Genomic DNA, 20982 nt, shown 5'->3' on the forward strand with positions numbered 1-20982 from the left:
TTTTAAAAATTTCGCGCCAACCTATAAAATTACTTACATTTGGCACAGAGCATATATAATTTAAATTTGTGACATCTACAACACGCGTCAGCCTGACAGCTGACGGCTATGAATACTCGAATATAACTTCCTACTTTTTTTTTTACTTGGGGAAATGCATTGCGCATACCGCGGTGCGTTTGCTTAGTGCGGGAGGGTTATGTGGGACTCGCGATTGTGCATACCCACTAAAACCCCAAGGCACCACCAACAATCGCCTTAGGCGGGATGCGTTAACAGCAGAGCCCTATCCGCTTCCCGACATGCGATTCTTCACAGATCGGGCCATACGCTTTTAGGAATAGCTAGGGGAGATCGGGTCCAGTGCTTGCAGGGATGGATCACCATCCCTTCTTTTGAACGCATGGATCCATGCTTCCCCGCTTGGGCACTCTTTAGGTGGCGAGGATTTGACGGGCCTGCGGTTTCTTTCGCCGCCGCGGATGGGTTCCGGGACAAAGCTCCCTGGTCCTTTCCGCTTCTTCTTTGACTTTCATGACCGACTCGCAGAAATTGTAGAAGATTTTCCACGAGCCGTCATTTCCTGCCAATAACTTCCTACTGCATTATACTATTGGTGCGTTCCACTAAGCGCTCACGACGCTCACGCTCACGACCGCTGATTTCCCCATTCCACTTGATTGTCAATGTTACTGTCGTTAACTCAAGTGGAATGGATTATGAGCGTTTCGGGCGTTCATGTAAATATTACAAATGTCAAGTTTGAAAATAGTAGAATTTTAAGGAGGTTAGGTAATCATAAACAATAAGTTTTGATATTTGTGACTTAAATTTATTTATGTTAAAAGTGAAGAATAATTGAATATTTTATAAATAATTTTCGTGAAGTTATCAAACAACTTAAGTTTAAATATAATCGAAATGGCTTTGACGGCAGTTGGATATTTGCTTATGCATCGCAATAAAGCTCCAGAAACTAGTTCATCTAGCTCAGATGAAGAATGGGATGCAATTATAAAAAATTATAATCGTGAAAACCGACAACTTAGGCCACGTATTATTGACTATGAAAATGTAATTTTTCGCTATTCGGATGAAGAATTTAAAAGTCATTTCAGGTACATAATTCTCTATCTCATTAGACTGTACATTTTAAAATATTGTTTAATTGCAGGCGTAGATTATACTTGTTGATGCCAACCCCCAGGACACCGTATACCGCGACGAGAGCTAAGACCCTTTCATTCGGCGAAGCATATAATTAGTTTATTTAACTATATTTTATTTTTTTAGAATTTCAAGGAACACATTCAATTATTTACATGATATAATAGAAGAAAATTTGGTTCGACATGTCCCTGGGTGCCCTACAATTCCATCTCATCATCAATTAATGATAGCCCTTTGGAAAATGGCAACAATGGATTCATATAGGTCACTTTTATGAAAAATAAACTATTTTGGATGTATTTATACTATAATTGAGAAGTATGAAATACAACTATATTTTTTTTTAAATCTTTATTATAGATCAGTTTGTGACAGATTCAACGTAGGCCGAGCCACTGCTGTGAGAGCTGTACGTCGAGTTTGCCACGCTTTATTTATAAAATCCTCAAGATTTATACAATGGCCTACGGGGGAACGTGCTATAGAAGTGATGCATGGATTTGAAAGAGCGAGTGGCTTTCCAAAAGTAATAGGGGCAATTGATGGTACTCATATTCGTATTAATGGTCCAAAACAAAATCATGCAGATTATATTAATCGGAAAGGATTTCATTCTATTCAGTTACAGGTATTTAGCGACTGTTATTTTAAAGCACACTACTAACTTTAGTATTGAAAATTAATTTACATATAGTTAAAATGTTCTACAGATCGTATGTGATGGACATCCTGGGTCTGTTATGCTGGACATCCTGGGTCTGTTCATGATCAGAGAGTTTTCCGTTTATCAGAAGTTGCAGATTACGTAAATGATGATGATAAATTCTTAGAAAATTGCCATATGCTAGGCGATGCTGCGTATGAAATACATCAACACTTACTTACTCCGTATCGAGATAATGGACATTTAACTGGAAAACAAAGAAACTATAATTATCGTCATTCAGCTGCACGAGTGACTGTTGAACGATGTATTGGATTATTAAAAGGACGCATGAGAAGTTTATTACATTGTCTACCAATGACAAGAGTCGATTTAATGGCTGAGTACATCATTGCATGCTGTGTCGTCCACAATATCTGCATTTTACAAGGAGATGAGTTAAATGTAATCACTATCCCTGAACATAATCAAGAAAACGTAGAAAATAATGGAAACTATTCACGTGAAGTCAGGAGAACTGCAGGAGTTATTAAAAGAGATGCTATTATGAATTCCTTGTAAAACTGGTAGAAAACTCATCATAAATCCTGTTAGGAGTAATCACAATAGTTTTATAGGACCGAAAATTATCAAAGTTGTATGATCATTGGATTTTTGGACATTTGAGTGAAAATAATAATTTGATGTAAATTGTATGAACTATAAATAAATTTTTTAATATTTACAAATTATTACAAACTAATTTTTTTTAATTTAACATTTAAATTCTTATTTGTTGGCTAATTTTTCTAAAACTTCAAGAAATTTCTCGTCCATTTTCATTCGCTCTAAGTGACTTTTTTTTTTATTTTCTTCATGTTCCTCTTTTTGATGCAATCTTTTTTCCAGTAAAGATGCTATCGACGCCTTCCTTGTTTCTAGAATGAAATTGAATTTGTAAATTAGTTTTTTTTGTAGACAATGAAAATTATCTCACATAATCAACCTACTTAGTGAACATCCGCTATCAGATCCCGCTGTACTATCATTATTTTCTGCTTCTTTCAATGACAGACCAGTAGAAGATGCAACTGCAACTGGATTGCACCATGCTTTTTTGCCAAAAATTTCATCCATAATCTACCAAAAGTATATTATAAAAATAATTATATAAAATATATTTAATGAATAAGAAAATTGTTTATTGGTTTTATAAAATATTCAAGTAAATGTAAAATTTATGAAAATATTGAGTAATTTGTACTAACATCGTAAAACTGCCATGTCTTTCTATTATTTCCTGACTTATTGTTATGATCCTTAGTAGATTTATATGTTTTTTTTAGGCTTCGTATTTTAGAATGACATTGCGGTCCGGTCACATCGTATCCTTTTTTTTTCATATCTTGGGATATTTTATTCCATACTTGTTTTTGAGAAATTTTTCCACTGTTCAGAGTTCCTTCCATAGACCTATATAATTCCAATAATAATAATACGCAGGGTGAGTTCCACCTGTATACTGAAGTTTCTCCTGTGCAAAAAAAAAATAAATATAATTAAAATTCTCGCATAATATATTATATGAAATAAAATGATAATAGAATTTCAGATGTTCATTAAACCTTCAAATTGTGGAGTTTCAGAGTTGAGATTATCACTATCAAGCCGTTCTTCAATAAAACTCTCTGAAGTCTCTTCAATAAATTCTTGATCTACTTGAACAGATGCGGAAGCTTCAGCTTTTCTTAATAGCTCAGTTGCAAAAAATACATCTGCAAATAAAATAAATTTACTAAATATATATGTGAAGTATGTATATACTGATTACTGGCATACAAGAAGTTGCCTTAGCAACAATCTCGTTTTAAGAAATATAATAATAGTTTGATTAAAAATGTCTAATACAAAAGCTATGTATTTCTGTAATATTAATAAAACCTTAAATCCTGATCTATCTTTCGTATCGACTCATTAAAACCTTACATGGTAGCAGAGCGTTTAGTAAAAGGAATAAAAAAAAAAAAGGAAAAAGCGAAATAAAAAATGTCGATCGCAAGAATAGATCCTCTAACAAAAGAAAACTATGATACATGGGTAATACAGGCTGAAGCAGTCCTAGTAAGAAACAAATTATGGAAATACATTGAAAGTCCTTTAAGTAAGGATCCAAGTGCAGCTGAAACAGAAGGTGACAGACAAGCCAGATCGGAACTAATTCTTATGATTTCTCCCTCTGAGCTTAACCAAATCAAAAAATGCCTATCTGCAAAAGCCGTTTGGAATAAACTACAAGACATTTACGCTAGCAAAGGACCTGCCCGTAAAGCTTTTTTACTGAAACAACTAATCCTAAATAAATTAGATGGACATGAAATACAAAGTCATCTAAACAAATTCATGGATATAGTTAACAAACTGGCAGACATGGACATAATTATCAATGAAGACCTTTTAACAATATTAATGCTATACAGCCTCTCGAAAGAATACGAGAACTTCAGAGTCGCTATTGAATCACGAGATGTTCTTCCTAAGCCTGAAGAGCTTAAAATTAAAATAATCGAAGAATATGAAGCTCGCCATAATCACAATAAAACCAATGACGACGAATCTGAATCCTCTATTCAAGAAGAAGCTTTATATGCATCCTGTAAAGTTTGTAAACGAAGAGGTAATATCTTTAAACACAAACACCATAAAATTTGTTCAAACTGCTGGAAGGAAAATAAAGGTAAACATGCTAAGAAATTTGATTCTTCTCATAAAAATAATTACATAATGCAGTGCCTTTTTACAAATAATAAGAAACTTAAAAACAACATATGGGTATTAGACAGTGGTTGCACGTCTCATATGACTTATCAACGAGACTTATTTAAAACAATAGATAGTACATCCAGAAAACTTAACTTTGCGACGGACGAGTACACTGCAGAGATAAAAGGTAAAGGAATAGTTTCCTTTATAACTAAAAATGGCAACAGTAAGGCAATAACGCGCTTACAAGACACCTTATACGTACCGAACCTTTGCACCAACTTAATGTCCGTAAGTAAGATGACAGATGCTGGTTGTTCTGTGCTATTTACTAACAATAAAGCAACTGTAAATAACCCTAAAAATGGAATAAAACTAACGGCATATAAACAAAAAGACGGTCTTTACTATGTGAAACCAGATCAACATGAAAGGAACTATTTGGTCACTAATGATAAGGTCACAAGTTCTCCTCCGAAGGACTCAACGACTTTATCAAGTATTAATGACTGGCATAGAAAACTGGGTCACATGAACGTAAAAGATCTGAAATATGCGCGTAGACATGAAAACTTAATTGGCTTAAATTTTGATGCATCGGAAAATTTGAATGACTGTGAAGTATGCATACAAGCAAACCTCCATCGTGAACCTGCTCCACATAATAAAACAACTCAAAGAACAACAGAATGTTTACAAATCATTCACAGCGATGTGTGTGGACCTATTCAGACGCCCACCATACGCGAAAATAAATACTTTGTTACTTTTATAGATGACTACAGTCGATACTGTAGAGTTTATCTAATGAAAAATAAGAGCGAAGTACTTGAAAAATTCAAAGAGTTCAAAGAGTTAGCGGAAACACACACAGGTAACAAAATTAAGTTTTTACAATCTGACAACGGCACTGAATATGTTAATAAGCAGTTTGACACTTACTTAAAACAGTGTGGTATTCAAAGACGTCTTACCGCACCTTATACTCCACACCAAAACGGAGTTGCTGAACGTAAAAACCGTACCCTATTAGAAAAAGCAAGAGCATTGATGATAGATGCAAATGCACCATTGAAACTCTGGAGCGAGGCAGTGGCTACTTCTAATTATTTGGCAAATAGAAACATAAACAATGCCATTCAAAATCGAACACCATTCGAACGATGGGTTGGTAGATAGCCCTGTGTAAATCATCTATATATATTTGGTAGTAAGACTTTTGTTTTGAAAAAGGGATCTAATGGTCACAAATTTGCACCTAAAGCAATTCCAGGGATGTTTGTGGGATACTCTGAAACGTCAAAAGCTTTCAGAATCTACATTCCTTCGAAAAACAAAATCATTACTTCGAAAGATATTCGAGTTATGAAATGCATGTACTACGAAGAAAACAAGTACGGAATTTCAACACTTTTTAATGAAATTGAGTCTACAGCAAAACCTCAACAATTGTCTTCACAACAAACACTACAAAAGAAACTTACTATGACGCTTGATGACATTGATAAATATGACAACAATGTTGACACGAAAAATGATAACAATACAATTTTGGAACAAAATATTCAGGAACCAACAAATATTGAAAGTGACTACGACTCACTTTCTGGTTCTTCTAATATTGAAGACCCTGTTAAAAACGGTGTCGGAGAAGCAGTAAACAGTAATGACAATGTAGAAAACGCCTCCGTTCAAATAAGGTCACTAAGAAGTAGATCAAATATCACAGCTCCTAGGCGTTATGATGATTTTATCTTAGCCGCAGCGGAAGAAATTGAAAATATTCACAAACCTACTGAACCTTCGACCTTTAAAGAAGCGATGGATTCTACTGATAAAGAAAAATGGCAAAACGCTATGCTAAGTGAAATTACTTCACTAAATGACAACCAAACTTGGGAACTGGGTAATCTACCTAAAGGACGAAAAGCCCTGCCTTGTAAATGGGTATATAAAATTAAAATGAATCCTGATGGTTCCATTGAAAGGTACAAAGCCAGACTTGTAATTAAGGGTTACTCCCAAATACCTGGTGTCGATTATGATAAGACGTTTAGCCCAGTAGTTCGTCTGACCACAGTACGAACTTTACTTGCAATTGCTGCTAAAGAAAATTTAAAATTATTGCAGTTCGATGTCTCAACCGCTTTCCTATATGGTGAAGTAAAGGAAGAGATTTATATGAAACAGCCTGAAGGCTATTCCGATAACACGAAACGAGTTTGCAAGTTGAAACGCAGCTTATATGGACTCAAGCAAGCTCCACGTTGTTGGAATTCATGTATTGCTGAGTTTTTACAAAAATCAGGATTCATGCAGAGTGAAGCAGATCCTTGTTTATATATTAGAAATAAAGGACAAACGAAACTTTTCATTGGTCTTTACGTAGACGATGGACTTGTAGCATATAACACAAGCACAGCGGGTGATGAATTCATTAAGCAATTGCAAACCAGATTTAAAATAACAATAAAACCTGCTTCATATTTTCTTGGATTAGAAATAGACATATGCAAAGACAAGACCATTACATTATGTCAGAAGGCTTACACAAGAAAAGTTTTAGAAAAATATGCAATGTCGAATTGTAAATCAGCACCAACACCAATCATAAAAGAAACTGAGACGGAAGAGGAAGTTAATATCAATATAAACTTTCCGTATAGACAAGCAGTAGGTGCTTTGGCATATTTATCTGTAGGCACGAGACCTGATATATCATATGCTGTAGGTGTCGCTTCAAGAAAGCTTGATTCACCTACCAAAAAGGATATTATGTTGGTAAAACGTATTTTTCGTTATTTGAAAGGCACGCAACATATCGGTTTAACTTATACACGAAGATCTCCCGGTCATTTAATTTGTTATAGTGACGCAGATCATGGTGGAGATCCAGCAAGTGGGAAATCAACTTCCGGAATGATTTGCTTATTTTCTGGAGCTGCAATTAGCTGGAGAAGTCAGAAACAAGCAACTGTCTCCATCTCATCTACTGAAGCAGAGCTAATAGCAGCTAGTGAATCAGCACAAGAAATTTTGTGGCTAAATTGCCTACTTCGCCAACTTACAGAAGCCGAAAGTCCAGTATTGAAGTTAGACAATGAATCAACTGTAAAGCTCGCGCTAAATCCACGCTATGAGTACCATAAGCGTACTAAGCACATTAAACTTAAACATTTCTTCATTAGAGAATGTGTTAGCAATGGAGACTTTACAGTAGAACATGTTTCCACAGAGATACAGTTAGCCGATATGCTAACGAAACCATTGTATGGCCCTAGATTAAAAGAACTTTGCTTACAATTGGGTTTAAAGAATTTATATACATATATTCTCTAAAAACTTAAGAGGGTGTGAAGTATGTATATACTGATTACTGGCATACAAGAAGTTGCCTTATGGTAGGGGAGCCCAAGAGGGGATTTCGGGATTTACTAAAGCGCGGCAGATTAATATATAGGGGGATACCTTGTACCCGGTTAAGTACCTCCACAAAATATGAGGCCCATATATAAGGCCGCACGTGAAGGAGACAGGATCAGTTTAGTAAAAAAAAATTGACCATCAGAAATTCCCGAGCGCGTCAGATTAAGGTAGGGTGAGTTAATTACATCCTAAAAAGTGTATATTCCACTAATCTGACAATTTGAGAGTGACGGAAAAAAAGGGGAGGGCAACAAAGTTGTAAAAAAAAAACGTCATCTCGACATTCTCGAGCGTAGCTAATTTTTTTTTTATTTTGAAGGAAATAATTCAAGAATAATGAAAAATATATAATCTGACGATTTCCGCAAGCCGAAATAACAAAAATTCGTCGATAAAGTTAAATGCGTGCAGCTGCGTGATGCCTACATTTCCTTAAACCGATCGGAATCTACTAAACGGCGTTCTAAATATTTCCCTCAAAATTACATTTCCTGTGAATTTGAACCGATTCGGACCGATAGATTTTGAGAAATTTTGAAAAATCTTAAAAAAATAAGAAATATTTTTTTTTAAAGTGGTTTCTTTATCGATCAACTTCAAAAACTAATCCGCCTTTGAGCTTGAAAAACCACGTCGATCGCCACCAAGCTGGTCAAAAGCGGTTGATTCGTTCGAGAAATATCGTACACGAAAGAAACCCGAAAAAGTGTTTTTTCGGGATTACTCCGAAATTTGTGGTTCGATCAATTAAAATTGCAAAATTACTTATGAGAATGATAAAACTGCGTCGAATGCCGCCAACCGCGTGAAAATTGCTTGATCCATTCAAAAGTTATTGCGGTTTGAAAATTCCAAAAATAGTGTTCTATGAAACTTCTATCAGACTTTCGAGCTGGGAGAGCTCAAATGCATAGAAATGTTATTTCTTTGAACTCAGCGAGCTCAAAATATCAATTTTAAGCGCCCAGGAATGGAATTAGCGGGAAGTTGCAGGGATGGCCCTTTAGGTGAACCGTTTTTCTATTTTTTTTTTGTCAGATCAGGCGAATCCCTCTAGATAATCGTCAGATTATGAGACAGTACGTTTAGAACATAAAGATGAACCACATATATCTTAATCTGACGCGCTTGAGTATTTCAAAATTGCGATTTTTTTTTGCAAATTAAGAAAATGGCTGTGGGTTTGCGTCCCATCGAAATCGTCAGATTAGTGAATGAGAGCTTTTTTTTGGTGCACTTAACACTCCCTTAGAAAATCTGACGCGCTCGATAATTTTTTTTTTTTTTTAATTTTCAACCCTTAAATACAACCACCCGCATCATGCAAACGATCAGATTAACATACGTACATTATTAAAAATACGTAGGGCATAGATGCTATCAATATCTGACGCGCTCGAGGATGTCCATGCAACAGTTTTTTTTTACATATTTAACTATCTATAGCCGCTTCTCCCACCGATGAAAAGGAATTTATCATATAACATTTTTTTCTTCTTTTTATCTAAGCTTTGCATCCCAATAGGTCTCTACGACGCTCGAGTAAATCCCCATTTAGCATCGTGGGCTCCCCTACCATTAGCAACAATCTCGTTTTAAGAAATATAATAATAGTTTGATTAAAAATGTCTAATACAAAAGCTATGTATTTCTGTAATATTAATAAAACCTTAAATCCTGATCTATCTTTCGTATCGACTTATTAAAACTTTACAATATATATATTATTAATGAAAATAAATATCGTTTACATTGAGTTAGGTTATGCTATAAATTATTCAGGAAAAATGTATAAATAGCTGTTGAATATAAACTAAAATCAATTGTATTAAATTTATATTGCATAATTATATTTACCTCTTTCTGCACGAGCAGCTTCAGCTTCAGAAACGATAATATCTACAACAATTTCTCTTTCTGAATCAAATAATGTGATTTTTCTTGTCGCCATCTTTAAGCTTTGAATATAATAATATTATTATTTGTCATATTTCAAAATAAAATTTCAAAAATTGCGCCAAATTATTCTCAACGATCACAACGACCCACCTCTTTAGATGGGTCGTTGTGAGCGTTGCGTGAGCATTAGTCATGACGTCACGAGTGACGTTTTCGCCGTGACCACAACGACCGCGGTCGGTATGTGGAATGGCTAAAGGAGCATTTTGATCGTCGTGAGCGCTTAGTGGAACGCACCATATAACATGTTTTCTTATTTATCTGTGTTGCCGACTTAAAAGTTTTTCACTCAAAATTAGGTTATAAAAACTTCGAATACATAACCTCCTCCTACGGGTTATTTATTTTTAAATCGCTTAATAAACAGGATGGCATTCAAGTAGGTAAAAATAAAAATAAACATGAGAGTCTTGCTTTATTATAAAAAACTAATAAACTTTACAAATATATTGTATTTAAAATGCATGACAATTTTATAATGTCATTTTTGGCAGAGCTATAATCACCAAAACAGCCCGAGCTGAGCTGTAAAGGCCCTTCATGCCAACAGCGAGTCTCTAATGAAATAATATATAATATTGTTATCTTACTCATTATAATATCTACAGACAAGATTTACTCGGCATCTGTTAAATTATAAATAAGTTTTAATTACATAATTGTTTAACAGACAGACAAGTTGTCTTAGTAGTTATTGATATAATAGGGTCGTAGAATATTTCTAAAAAGTTGCTGTAACAAACGCAATGAATAACCGTTCATGTTTCAGTTTTACTCAACAATAATACTCGATAATAATAATACATACGGATAGTTAACCTCAATTGTATTGAAGCACTTAGGAAGGTTGATGAGCACAGTTTTTTCACAAATATTTTCTAATATTAATTAGTATTGATTTAAATATTCAATTTCTGATTATAATTCAGACGCACATATAAAATTGTATAATACGCACTTGTATAATGAAAATAACTAGGTATGTTTCACAACCTTTTAACTAAGTAACAATAGGTCTTTGTGAAAAAGCATTGCTAAATTTCTTTGAAAAAATAATTAAAACTCCTTTATTTGTTTAAAAGGTAAATGTCATTATGGTCATTCAAAATTCTTGGCATAGCTGCTAACTTCACGCATGTTCTATTTCTTTTTTCTTGTAGATTGTCTTATTCCCATCTCGCTCGCGCACGCTCGGCGCCCGGCTATAATCACACTGATAATTTTGTGTCACGGTGCGCGCGCATCATAAAATTTCACTCTCATCGTAGATAGAGTATAGAACTAGATGAGCTTCTAAAATAACAATAATAACTAAAGAGAGAAGGCATTAACGTGAAATACTTAAGCGCGAGCGAAACAGAGTATCAGTTTTTCTGTATCTATTTGCGTATCGGGTTTTATTTGTTTACCACCGAGCCCTTGGTGGTAAACAAGTTTTCACCGCTTACTGATAAATCGGTGAAACCCAAGTCAAACCCATATTTTAAGACTTTATCCTTATAAGAGTTGTATTCAAAGTACCATTCATGGTGAATTGTTGCATAATTGGCTGTAAAAGCTATAGTGAACGTAAAGAAACAAACATAACATTTCATCGGTAAGTAGCTTATTTTGTCACGACTCAGTAACTTTGTTCAAGAATTATTCATTCGAATGTGTATTTTGGTCAATAATAAGCAATCTTCAATGAATTAAAACTGTTAATATGACATATGTCGATCATTCGCTATCTCACACGCTGTACGCTGATGCCTGGTCTATACCATAGTCCGTCTTCGACTCTCATAAATTTTTCATAACGCGCCTAAAGAAGTATAACTTCAAAAACTAATAAACTTTACAAATATATTGTAATTAAAATGCATTACAATTTTATATTGTCATTTCTGGCAGAGCTATACTCACCAAAACAGCCCGAGCTGAGCTGTAAAGGCCCTTCATGCCAACAGCGAGACTCCGATCAAATAATATAATATTATTATTATCTTACTCATTATAATATCTAAAGACAAGATTTACTCGGCATCTGTTAAATTATAAATAAGTTTAATTTTTAGTTTTAACAGACAGACAAGTTGTTATGATATAAAGTTGATTAAGTAAATAAAACAAAAAGGGAAACTAGGCCATTGTTTGTTTAAATAATTTGACTATATTATTGTAGTATTTTACTCTTTCTGGGAAAATATTTTTTGTGAAGTTGGCAACTTTGCCGGTCGCTAGAGTCTGGACTCCGGCTTTATAATTTAGAAATCGGAATCGCATTAGACAAATGACAGTACGCAATACAGCGACATTTTTTATTTCTTCGATTTCTATTTTCGATTTGACTGAACAAATAGTGAAAAGTGAGACCCTTGTTAACTTTTACAACAGCTTATTTATCGTGCAGGTGCGTAACTTCATTTAATCAATAAGCAATCTTGTCATTCCTATGGCTTTATCAATCCTTACGTCGCATTATTTGTAGGTCCAGCCCAAAAAAAATATATATAGTACCGGCGTCGCGTAAGCTGCTTCAACATGAGCTGCCCTTTCAACGAAGAACAATTGACCCAACTAAAGACATTTGTTGAGCTTTGCAAAAATCAACCCTTAATACTCCAACATCCAAAATTATCTTTCTTTAAAGATTATTTGGTGTCTTTAGGTGTATCATTACCCACGGCTACATTTGGTACCAAAACATTTGCGCCTGCAGGAGATGGGTATGTTGCTTTTTAACTATAATTATGTACTACCAATTAGACCAATTAATTTCTAGTTTACTCATATTTTCTGTACTGTTCAGAACATTTCAGAGATTGTATATATTTTGCTATTGTATACCTACGTTGTATATGTTGTGTAAGTTTTTCCTTGGAGAAACCAGAATTTAGACTTCAATAAAATTTATTTATCATGAACTTTTCAGTAACTCTCAAAGCAATGTTGGAGATAGTGCAAAGGAGCCATCTTCTGAATCTGAGGATGAGCCAGAGTCTGATGTGGAGCTTGATATGGAAGGTAAATTTTACTTGGTTAAATTAGTTGCTTCTAATTAGGCTGTAGAATTTCTGTATGTATAGATAACAACTAACAATCATTATGCTTGCCCTGTTGTACTCTAGATGATTAACATGAATAAGGTAAACAATGTATAATAAATGTCCAAAAAATACTTTTAGGCGTCATTGAAGGTGACCCATCTGAGGCTACTCAAGAAATGGGTGATGAAACAAAAGAGCCAACTGATGAAGAGAGAGACCAGTCTGATGAGAAGCGGTCCGAGGCAATGAGAGCTTTCTCTGAACAGAATTATGAAGAAGCCATAAAGGCTTACACTGAGGCAATAAAACTTAATCCGTCGAGTGCATTACTCTTTGCAAAGAGAGGACAAGTAAGTGATTAGTATAATTACGAATTTGTATTCAAATTTCAATTAGTAATTCAAAATATAATTTTCACAATAAGTTTGGTACTAAACTGAAACACAGCTTATGATTTAGTGATTTAGAGGTCTGAATGAGAGTACAGTTTATCCACAGTCATCACTGTGCATAAACTGTACACTCATATCGTCATAGTAGAAGAAATGTTATGGATCTGACAAATAGTAAACTTTACATGGCAGCCATTTCAAAATAATATAATCATGTTACATTTTGTCATAACTATTTCAATTCATATTCTGTTATTATGAAAATTAGCATACAAGCAAACAAAAGGGTTTGTTTCGAAACAAAATAAAAATAATAACATTAAATTACACAGCTTTCTAGAAAAATCACATGTTTCGATCAAATCCGTCACTTTACCAACTGATTTGTTTGAAATTTAATACACATGGATTTTTGAAGTTATTTTTTAATGTAGCCATAATATTTAGTCAATGATAATCCAAATATGATAAAAAGTGGATTGTGGATTTTTTTCAAATCCGACATTGTTCTACGATCATGACAATATGTCAAAATCCAATACATTTTTGATGAAAGGGAGTCAGACTAATTGTGAACTATGATTCCTGTATGTTAACACTCTATGTCAAATGTTAGCACCTAGGCAGTGAAATTGATGAAATCTCAGCAAGAGTTTGATTGAGAGATTTAATGTATCTAAAAAATGCTTAAGATATTATATAAAAACTCTAGTATCCTTTATTAGATAGAATGGCTTTGTTATTCCTCCTTTATACTAAATATGTTGTAATGAGAATTTAGAATTTATTATAATAAATACATATATTCTTTGTATTTTTTGTATTTGTATAGGTGTGACTGTGCTTTGTGTATGTTTAAATGTGTATTCCGTTATTGGCTTTTGTGTATAGTGTATTTTTTTTAATATTGTATAGTACTCGTAAGTAGCTGTAGGAATACCGTTAAGCAAATAAATAAATAAGACTAAGTTCCCAATCTGATGTCACCAAATGGAACTACTACTCCTAAAATCTGTGCTATTTTAAATTAATTTAGGTATATATAAGTTTAGAACATCTCTCTTTGTCTTATCTAAGAAAGGTATTCTCTAATAACTACAAAATTCTTGTTGTTCCTTCAGATGATATTAATATGTTTTAATTTGATTTTGCAATACTTTATTACATTTTTATCGGGCTTCACAAACCCTCTTTTATCGTTGCAAAAAATAGAAGCCAAACAAAGCAAAGTTTGTCAAGAACGATATTTCAGAATATGATTTCTGATATAATGCCGCAACTTGTCTTTCCCCATTGAGTGTCATACATGATACATCACGTCTCTGAATCTCAGCCTATGTATTATACTAAAAATATGGTATTTGTTTTTATTTCACTGTTATGTTTTGACAAAAGTTGCTATCTTATCAAACTTACAGTAACAAAATGTGATTATTTTGTTGCATTGAATAGATTTGAAACCCAAAATCATGACAAGTAATAATGAATATATTTTTATGCAAACTAATTAAACATCCAGTATACATTTATATTAGACTTGCAACGAATAGTATATTTGGCAGTATACCGAATACCGAATATTCGGTGAGGCCTCTGACCGAATAGCCGAAGCCGAATATTAGGCAAAAGTATTCGGCTGGATTTTAGCGCCAAAATTTTGTACTTGTAAAAATGCAGAAAAGTTAGTCTTTCTGCACCATAACCTTCCCCTTCTAAATTTTGATTACCACAATAATTCAAATACATAGAATCCTCCATTTTTCCAATTTAGAAGATGATTATCTACCTGTGTTATGTACCAATGACTACTTAAATAATTATAACAGGAATGAAAATATGAATATATATGATTTACATTTATATAATTTTTAATGTTGAACAAATTTAATATATATATGATTGTATCAATCGATTTTAATTTTTAATTTTACCAATTATTTCTCTATGACAAAATATATTATTATTTAAGTATTCGGTATTCGGCCGAATATAATAAAAGCAGCCGAACAGGCCGAATACCGAATAGTAACCGAATATTCGTTGCAAGTCTAATTTTTTATATTTCAGTAAAATTAGTTAAATATAATAGTCTGTTAAGCAATCCATTCAAAAAACTTATATTCAATGCTGTATACTAAATATAATTCCTTCCTTATATAAATTTAGAAGACCCATTTAATTTCAGGTGTTTCTTAAACTGAACAACCTCTATGCCTGTATCAAGGATTGCACTCATGCATTGAAACTGAACTGTGACAGTGCTGCCGCTTACAAGTTCCGCGGACGTGCATACAGGTAGGTCTTGATAATAAATGCTAGGGGAACCAGTTAAGTTAAAATTGTTTTTTTTTTTACTAGTGATTGGAGACCGACGGTTATACAAACTTACGTAGTCGATCCCAAAGTTCTGTCAAAATGGAAATAATGATAAAAACAAAAGTACTTATCAGTTATTAATGAGTGATATATCAATTTACAGTTCATTAATTAAGGAGTAGTAATAGCATAAAATTATTCGAAATGACCTCCTTTATTTTTAATACTGGCCCTTAAGCGCCGCGGCCAGTCGTCTATCGCAGCACGCACCATATTCATGTCGATTTCAGTGACTGATTTATTTAAATATATTCTCAGTGACGTCAGACTCTCCAATTTTTTATGTGGTATTATAGCACAGACCTTCCTCTCTAAGATCTGCCAAATTTTATAGTCCAAAGGATTAAGGTTCGGACCTGAGGAAGGCCAATCCACATGTCTAATTAAGTCAATGTTTTGACGCTCAAACCAGCTATTCGGTTTTCTTTCAATGTCCACTCCATCGTGAAAAATTACGGAAAGTGATTGTTTTATTCTTTTAAAACAATAGTCAAACATTCAAAAATAGAATTCAATATTTTTTTTATAAAATCATGTTCGAAATTTGACAGTAACAGAACTTTGGGACCAACTACGTATATTTGTTGCTAAAAAAATTGTTTTTTTTTATATAAGTGGCAAGGTGGATTACTGGGGGCTTAGTCAAGGTGCCTTAACAGTTCGTATCGACAAATTTTAATACAAATTTAATTTTCGACTTTCCAATGTGTGTACAATACTGTAAAGGCATTTTGACTAAGCCCACTGTTAAACTAGAATGATGTAAAAGTATTGTCATCATAGCAAAAAGCACTCCCGCAATCTTAATTCCCATGACAATTGTCTATCTGCACAGACTACAGAAAGTGAAAATAAAAATACAGACCACAAATCCTTTGTTGTGTAATTTCATTCTTTTGCTTTTGTATATTTTATTATTTAACCTCATTATATACAATACAAGGCAAATATCAGCACAATGTTGTTAACAAACAATTTGTACATAATATGTAGTTTACTTAGGCCAAAGTACTGTTATTTTCTTAGTAGCACATGACAGATTTCTGTGTGAGTTTTAATGTGGAAAAACCGACATTCACCTACAAGTTGGGAGTGTCATCCCATAACTTGACTGTGTTTGTAATTAAACTCCTGTACGGCTGGACCAATTTTGATGAATTTTTTGTATGTGTTTAAGTAGTTTATATTTACATTCGAGAATGGTTCAGATTAAAAATTTGATGATTTTTTATTTAAGAAGTACAGGACAACGTCTGTCGGATCCCAGAGCCTATAACTATAAGGTTTATGCATGAACAATTAAAATCTTATGCGGATTGTTTGTTAGGCTTTTAGGTAAGTTCGAGGAATCCTCTCATGACCTCTGCGAATCTCTGAAGATCGATTATGACGACCAAACAAATGAATGGTTAAATGAAGTGAAACCAAATGCCGAGAAACTTCGTCAACACAAGCTTACTGTTCAGCGCAAGAAGGAAGAAAAGGAGGTACTTACATAATTTAATTTTGTCGTGATATTTGAATTTGGAACATAGAATAAGTAGATAGTGTTTATATATACATTAGGATCAAAGTTCAATTTTACTAAGTTTGCATCAAGAAGGAGTTTCAATTTTTTTTTTTTAGGGAGGCACTTAATCCGATTTTGCCATCACTCATATATTTAATTTTTAACATAAAATAATTTTAGCAATTTGAGCAAATAGCTATGACATATATCAGCAAGGATGGCAAATGTTAAACCGAAAGTAGAAGACTGCCCTCAGTACACTGCCTTAATCCTGATAAATTTATGATAATCAATATAACATATGAAGCAAATACGATTTTCAGCGCCGGGACAAAATCCGTCGTGCTCGCAAGGCGCAAGAGGCTCGCGCTAAAGCAGCTCGTGAACAAGAAGCGAATGCCAACGCTACAGGCATGCCGGGAATGGGTGGCATGCCAGGAATGGGCGGTATGCCAGGAATGGGTGGCATGCCAGGAATGGGTGGCATGCCAGGAATGGGCGGTATGCCAGGAATGGGAGGCATGCCAGGATCGGGTGGTGGGATGTTCGATAGCGAGAACCTTGTGAAGCTTCTTAGTGATCCAGAAATCATGGCTGCATTACAGGTAATTTAATGAGAATGTTTTTATATAATTTCCTTAATAGTTATAGCAAGTTATATTGGTATAGTAATATGTTGGTATATAAATAGTTAATTTAACATATCAATCAGATTTTGTAATACCTATACAATACACAATTCCTTCAATGAAAATAGACATCACACAGTTACTCTTTAATTGTATTTTATTTATAAATTTAAAAAAAAATTGTAAATTTATCTTAAATATTTTTAGTTACTATGGGATATATTTATAGTTTTTTATTTGCAGACTACATATTAAAAAATGGTACAATTTAAAATTATAATTGTCTTCCTTGTTTCATAATAAGGTCAGATAATTGTAACCATTTAAGGCAAATATTGTTTACTATTTTTACTAAAGTGTATACACTAAAATATATTTCTTTTAAAAATCAAAGTAGGTATTTGTAAATATTTTACTAAATACAAATAGTGATATATAGATTTTGTGATATGTCGTCCTTCTTGTACGCATCCTACCTGTCCAGGTAATAATCCTGGATTTTAAAAAGCGTAATTTTAAATTTTTTGTTTTTAAATAAGTCTACCTGACATACTTTTTTTATTGCCAGACATTTTTGACAATGCTAACTATGTGCTATACGCGATATTTCTTTTTAAAAATTTATAAAAATTTCAAAGTATTTTTTGTTGTCTGTAATTCCAATACCATGTTATTTACATATAAGAAAAACTTAAAATTAATTTGTCAGTCATTAATTTGATTGCTAAGCGTTGAATTAAAATGAAAAGTATTGCAGTATGATGCTAGTAGTCCGAGAGAGACAGCCAGATAGCCCAGACTCTAACCGAAAGTGCAAGAAGGACGACATATCACAAAATCAGCTGACCTGAAATTCTTACTTTTCAAATGTTGCTAGCTCCCGTACTAAAAATGATTAAATCAAAAATCTAAATATAGTATGTGAATTTAACTTGTGTTCAAATATTTTTTCAGGACCCGGAGGTGACCAAAGCTTTCTATGATGTATCTTCAAACCCAGCCAACTTTGCCAAATATCAGAACAACCCAAGAGTGGCATCTGTTTTGGAAATGCTGCAGAAGAAATTTGGTGACCAATGTGGTCCTAGTGAGTACCCCTTAAACTTTGTATGGGAGTAGTCTATACCGGCACAGGGTTTTTTATAAGTAACTAGTAGACTCGGCCAAGCGTTGCCGTGGCTAAGGTTTTTGTAATATTCCATAGTAGAAAAACACTAGTCATGGGGACCACCAAGGTTTTTTTGATGGTTATGCTATTAAATTGTAGCTTATGTGAAACGTTGGTACTTTCAACACAGCGCCATCTGTTAGAATTGTGACTATCAAATAATAAACAAATATTTTGCAATAAAATAACATTACGGGTATAAATTGAGATGTAAGCTATCCTATCTTTTAAGTTGAATCAAACACACGGTGTGCAAATTTTATTGATATCGGTTCGGTAGTTTAGGAGTCCATAGCGGACAAACAACGTGACACGTAATTTATATATATTAAGATAGTAACTTTGCACATACTATGAATTCTCGTAAATTTATTGCTTTGAATTACCATTTTTTTGCAGGAATCGAACTGGTTAGACTAACTTTGTAATTACGCTTGATTAAAATATGTTTAACGCAATTTTTACGATTATTGGTTTCAACATACATGTGCACTTTAAATATTAAATCAACCTGTATCAGAAAATAAATTATGTTCTTACCATAGTTACGTGAGCTATTTTTATTAAAAAAAATATATATCGGGAGGGTAGTCCCAGGCTAATTCACAAGCTGTAATACTGTATAATGTTAATACAGTGTAAACTATGGAGTTTCTAAATACATAGGTAACATAACTTGATGGGTAAAGTTATGTGTTTAACTCTCTAAAATATTGAAATTGCCTTTATAAGGATGCTTGGTTTGACTTGTCCGTACCATGCATCTTTTTCTTTCTATGTAACAACTCTATAACGCCAGAAAATATGCAGTCTATTCAGTGTCACTATAGTTTAATACTTATTCTGAAACCAATGTTACAATTTCAGACTTAGGTGGAGCAAACCCAGGCGCAGGACCCGAAGGACCAAAACCTTTCGACGATGACGTAGGCCTGGACTAAGTCTTGAAACTGACACCTACACCAAGACAGATTTAATTCCTTATTCAATATAATATTTTCAAATTACACATCTTTAATATTTTTTTTATCTTATGATTAAGTTAGATCTGGCATCTAGTTATATATTCTACTGGTTATCGTCATAAAACGTGTACTAAGTGTTTTCGTGCTCAATAAGTTATAAATTTCATAAGGAGGATTTTTTTTATTATTTGCAAATTCAATGATTCTCTATTGGTTATTGCTAGTCACATATTAAAAAGAACAAAGAATATTTTTGCAGGGCATATAACTATCAATATATCTATGTTACCAAATTTACATTGCCAATATTATATGTGTCTAATTCAGACATGAATTAAAGATGACGGCCATCAGTCATTAAAATTTTATATAACTGTATTGTACGAAGTTGCATTTAAATATTTAATTAATGCTTTAAAATTTTTTTCACTTATCCTAAGCTGATGGTAGCAATCCAATAGCTACCAAATACTATTAAGTGATAATGTTAAAATGTTATTCAAGTCCATCTTAATATAGTATATGTATTGTAATATACATAACTGTAATCTTTTTCAAAGCATCATAATGAAAATGCATCATTAGTAATTATATATTATTAGATATGTCTAAAGTCTGATTGTGCTTTTAAATCTTTTGTTTGATAATAAATATTTTTCAATAATTTATGGTATTATTTTTTTATATTAACAGTAAAATGGTCACATTATTTTTAGTAGACATGCAATAAAATTCTTGCAATTCATTCAAGTCTTAAAATTTAAGAAATTATCTTTAAAAGCCAACCATCTTTATAATAAACTAGCAAACTCGGCGAACTCCGTTTCGCCACCAGATGGCTTCGTTTTATGTAAAATTTCGTTTAGTGATCCCGCTTTTCTGTTGAAATTTTTCCTGAATTTTCTTTAGCTTTTATTTGCTTTAAACCTCATGGAGCCCGAGACCTTTCCAACGA

General features: G+C 33.2%; 2 protein-coding genes and 1 long non-coding RNA gene across 3 annotated transcripts; 2 read left to right on the forward strand and 1 right to left on the reverse strand.

Annotated features, from left to right (window-relative positions):
• Positions 1-616: 616 nt before the first annotated feature.
• On the forward strand, positions 617-1640 carry LOC125059860. Its single transcript, XR_007118738.1, has 3 exons — positions 617-1118; positions 1294-1434; positions 1531-1640. It is a non-coding gene; the product is annotated as an uncharacterized LOC125059860 (long non-coding RNA).
• A 277-nt stretch (positions 1641-1917) lies between these two features.
• On the reverse strand, positions 1918-10201 carry LOC125059859. The gene is made up of 5 exons (XM_047664501.1): positions 9857-10201; positions 3439-3588; positions 3082-3347; positions 2824-2953; positions 1918-2751 (listed from the first exon to the last, which is right to left on the reverse strand). The coding sequence occupies exons 1-5, from the start codon at positions 9948-9950 to the stop codon at positions 2603-2605; spliced, it is 789 nt and encodes a 262-aa protein (XP_047520457.1). The 5' UTR covers positions 9951-10201; the 3' UTR covers positions 1918-2602.
• Positions 10202-12176: 1975 nt separating this feature from the next.
• On the forward strand, positions 12177-20693 carry LOC125059649 (hsc70-interacting protein-like). Its single transcript, XM_047664164.1, has 9 exons — positions 12177-12350; positions 12429-12666; positions 12873-12964; positions 13126-13337; positions 15565-15674; positions 17083-17242; positions 17589-17870; positions 18849-18981; positions 19930-20693. The coding sequence occupies exons 2-9, from the start codon at positions 12482-12484 to the stop codon at positions 20001-20003; spliced, it is 1248 nt and encodes a 415-aa protein (XP_047520120.1). The 5' UTR covers positions 12177-12350; positions 12429-12481; the 3' UTR covers positions 20004-20693.
• The last annotated feature ends 289 nt before the right edge of the window (positions 20694-20982 follow it).

Source organism: Pieris napi, chromosome 20 (genome assembly GCF_905475465.1).
Source record: "Pieris napi chromosome 20, ilPieNapi1.2, whole genome shotgun sequence".
Taxonomy (NCBI): Eukaryota; Metazoa; Arthropoda; class Insecta; order Lepidoptera; family Pieridae; genus Pieris; species Pieris napi.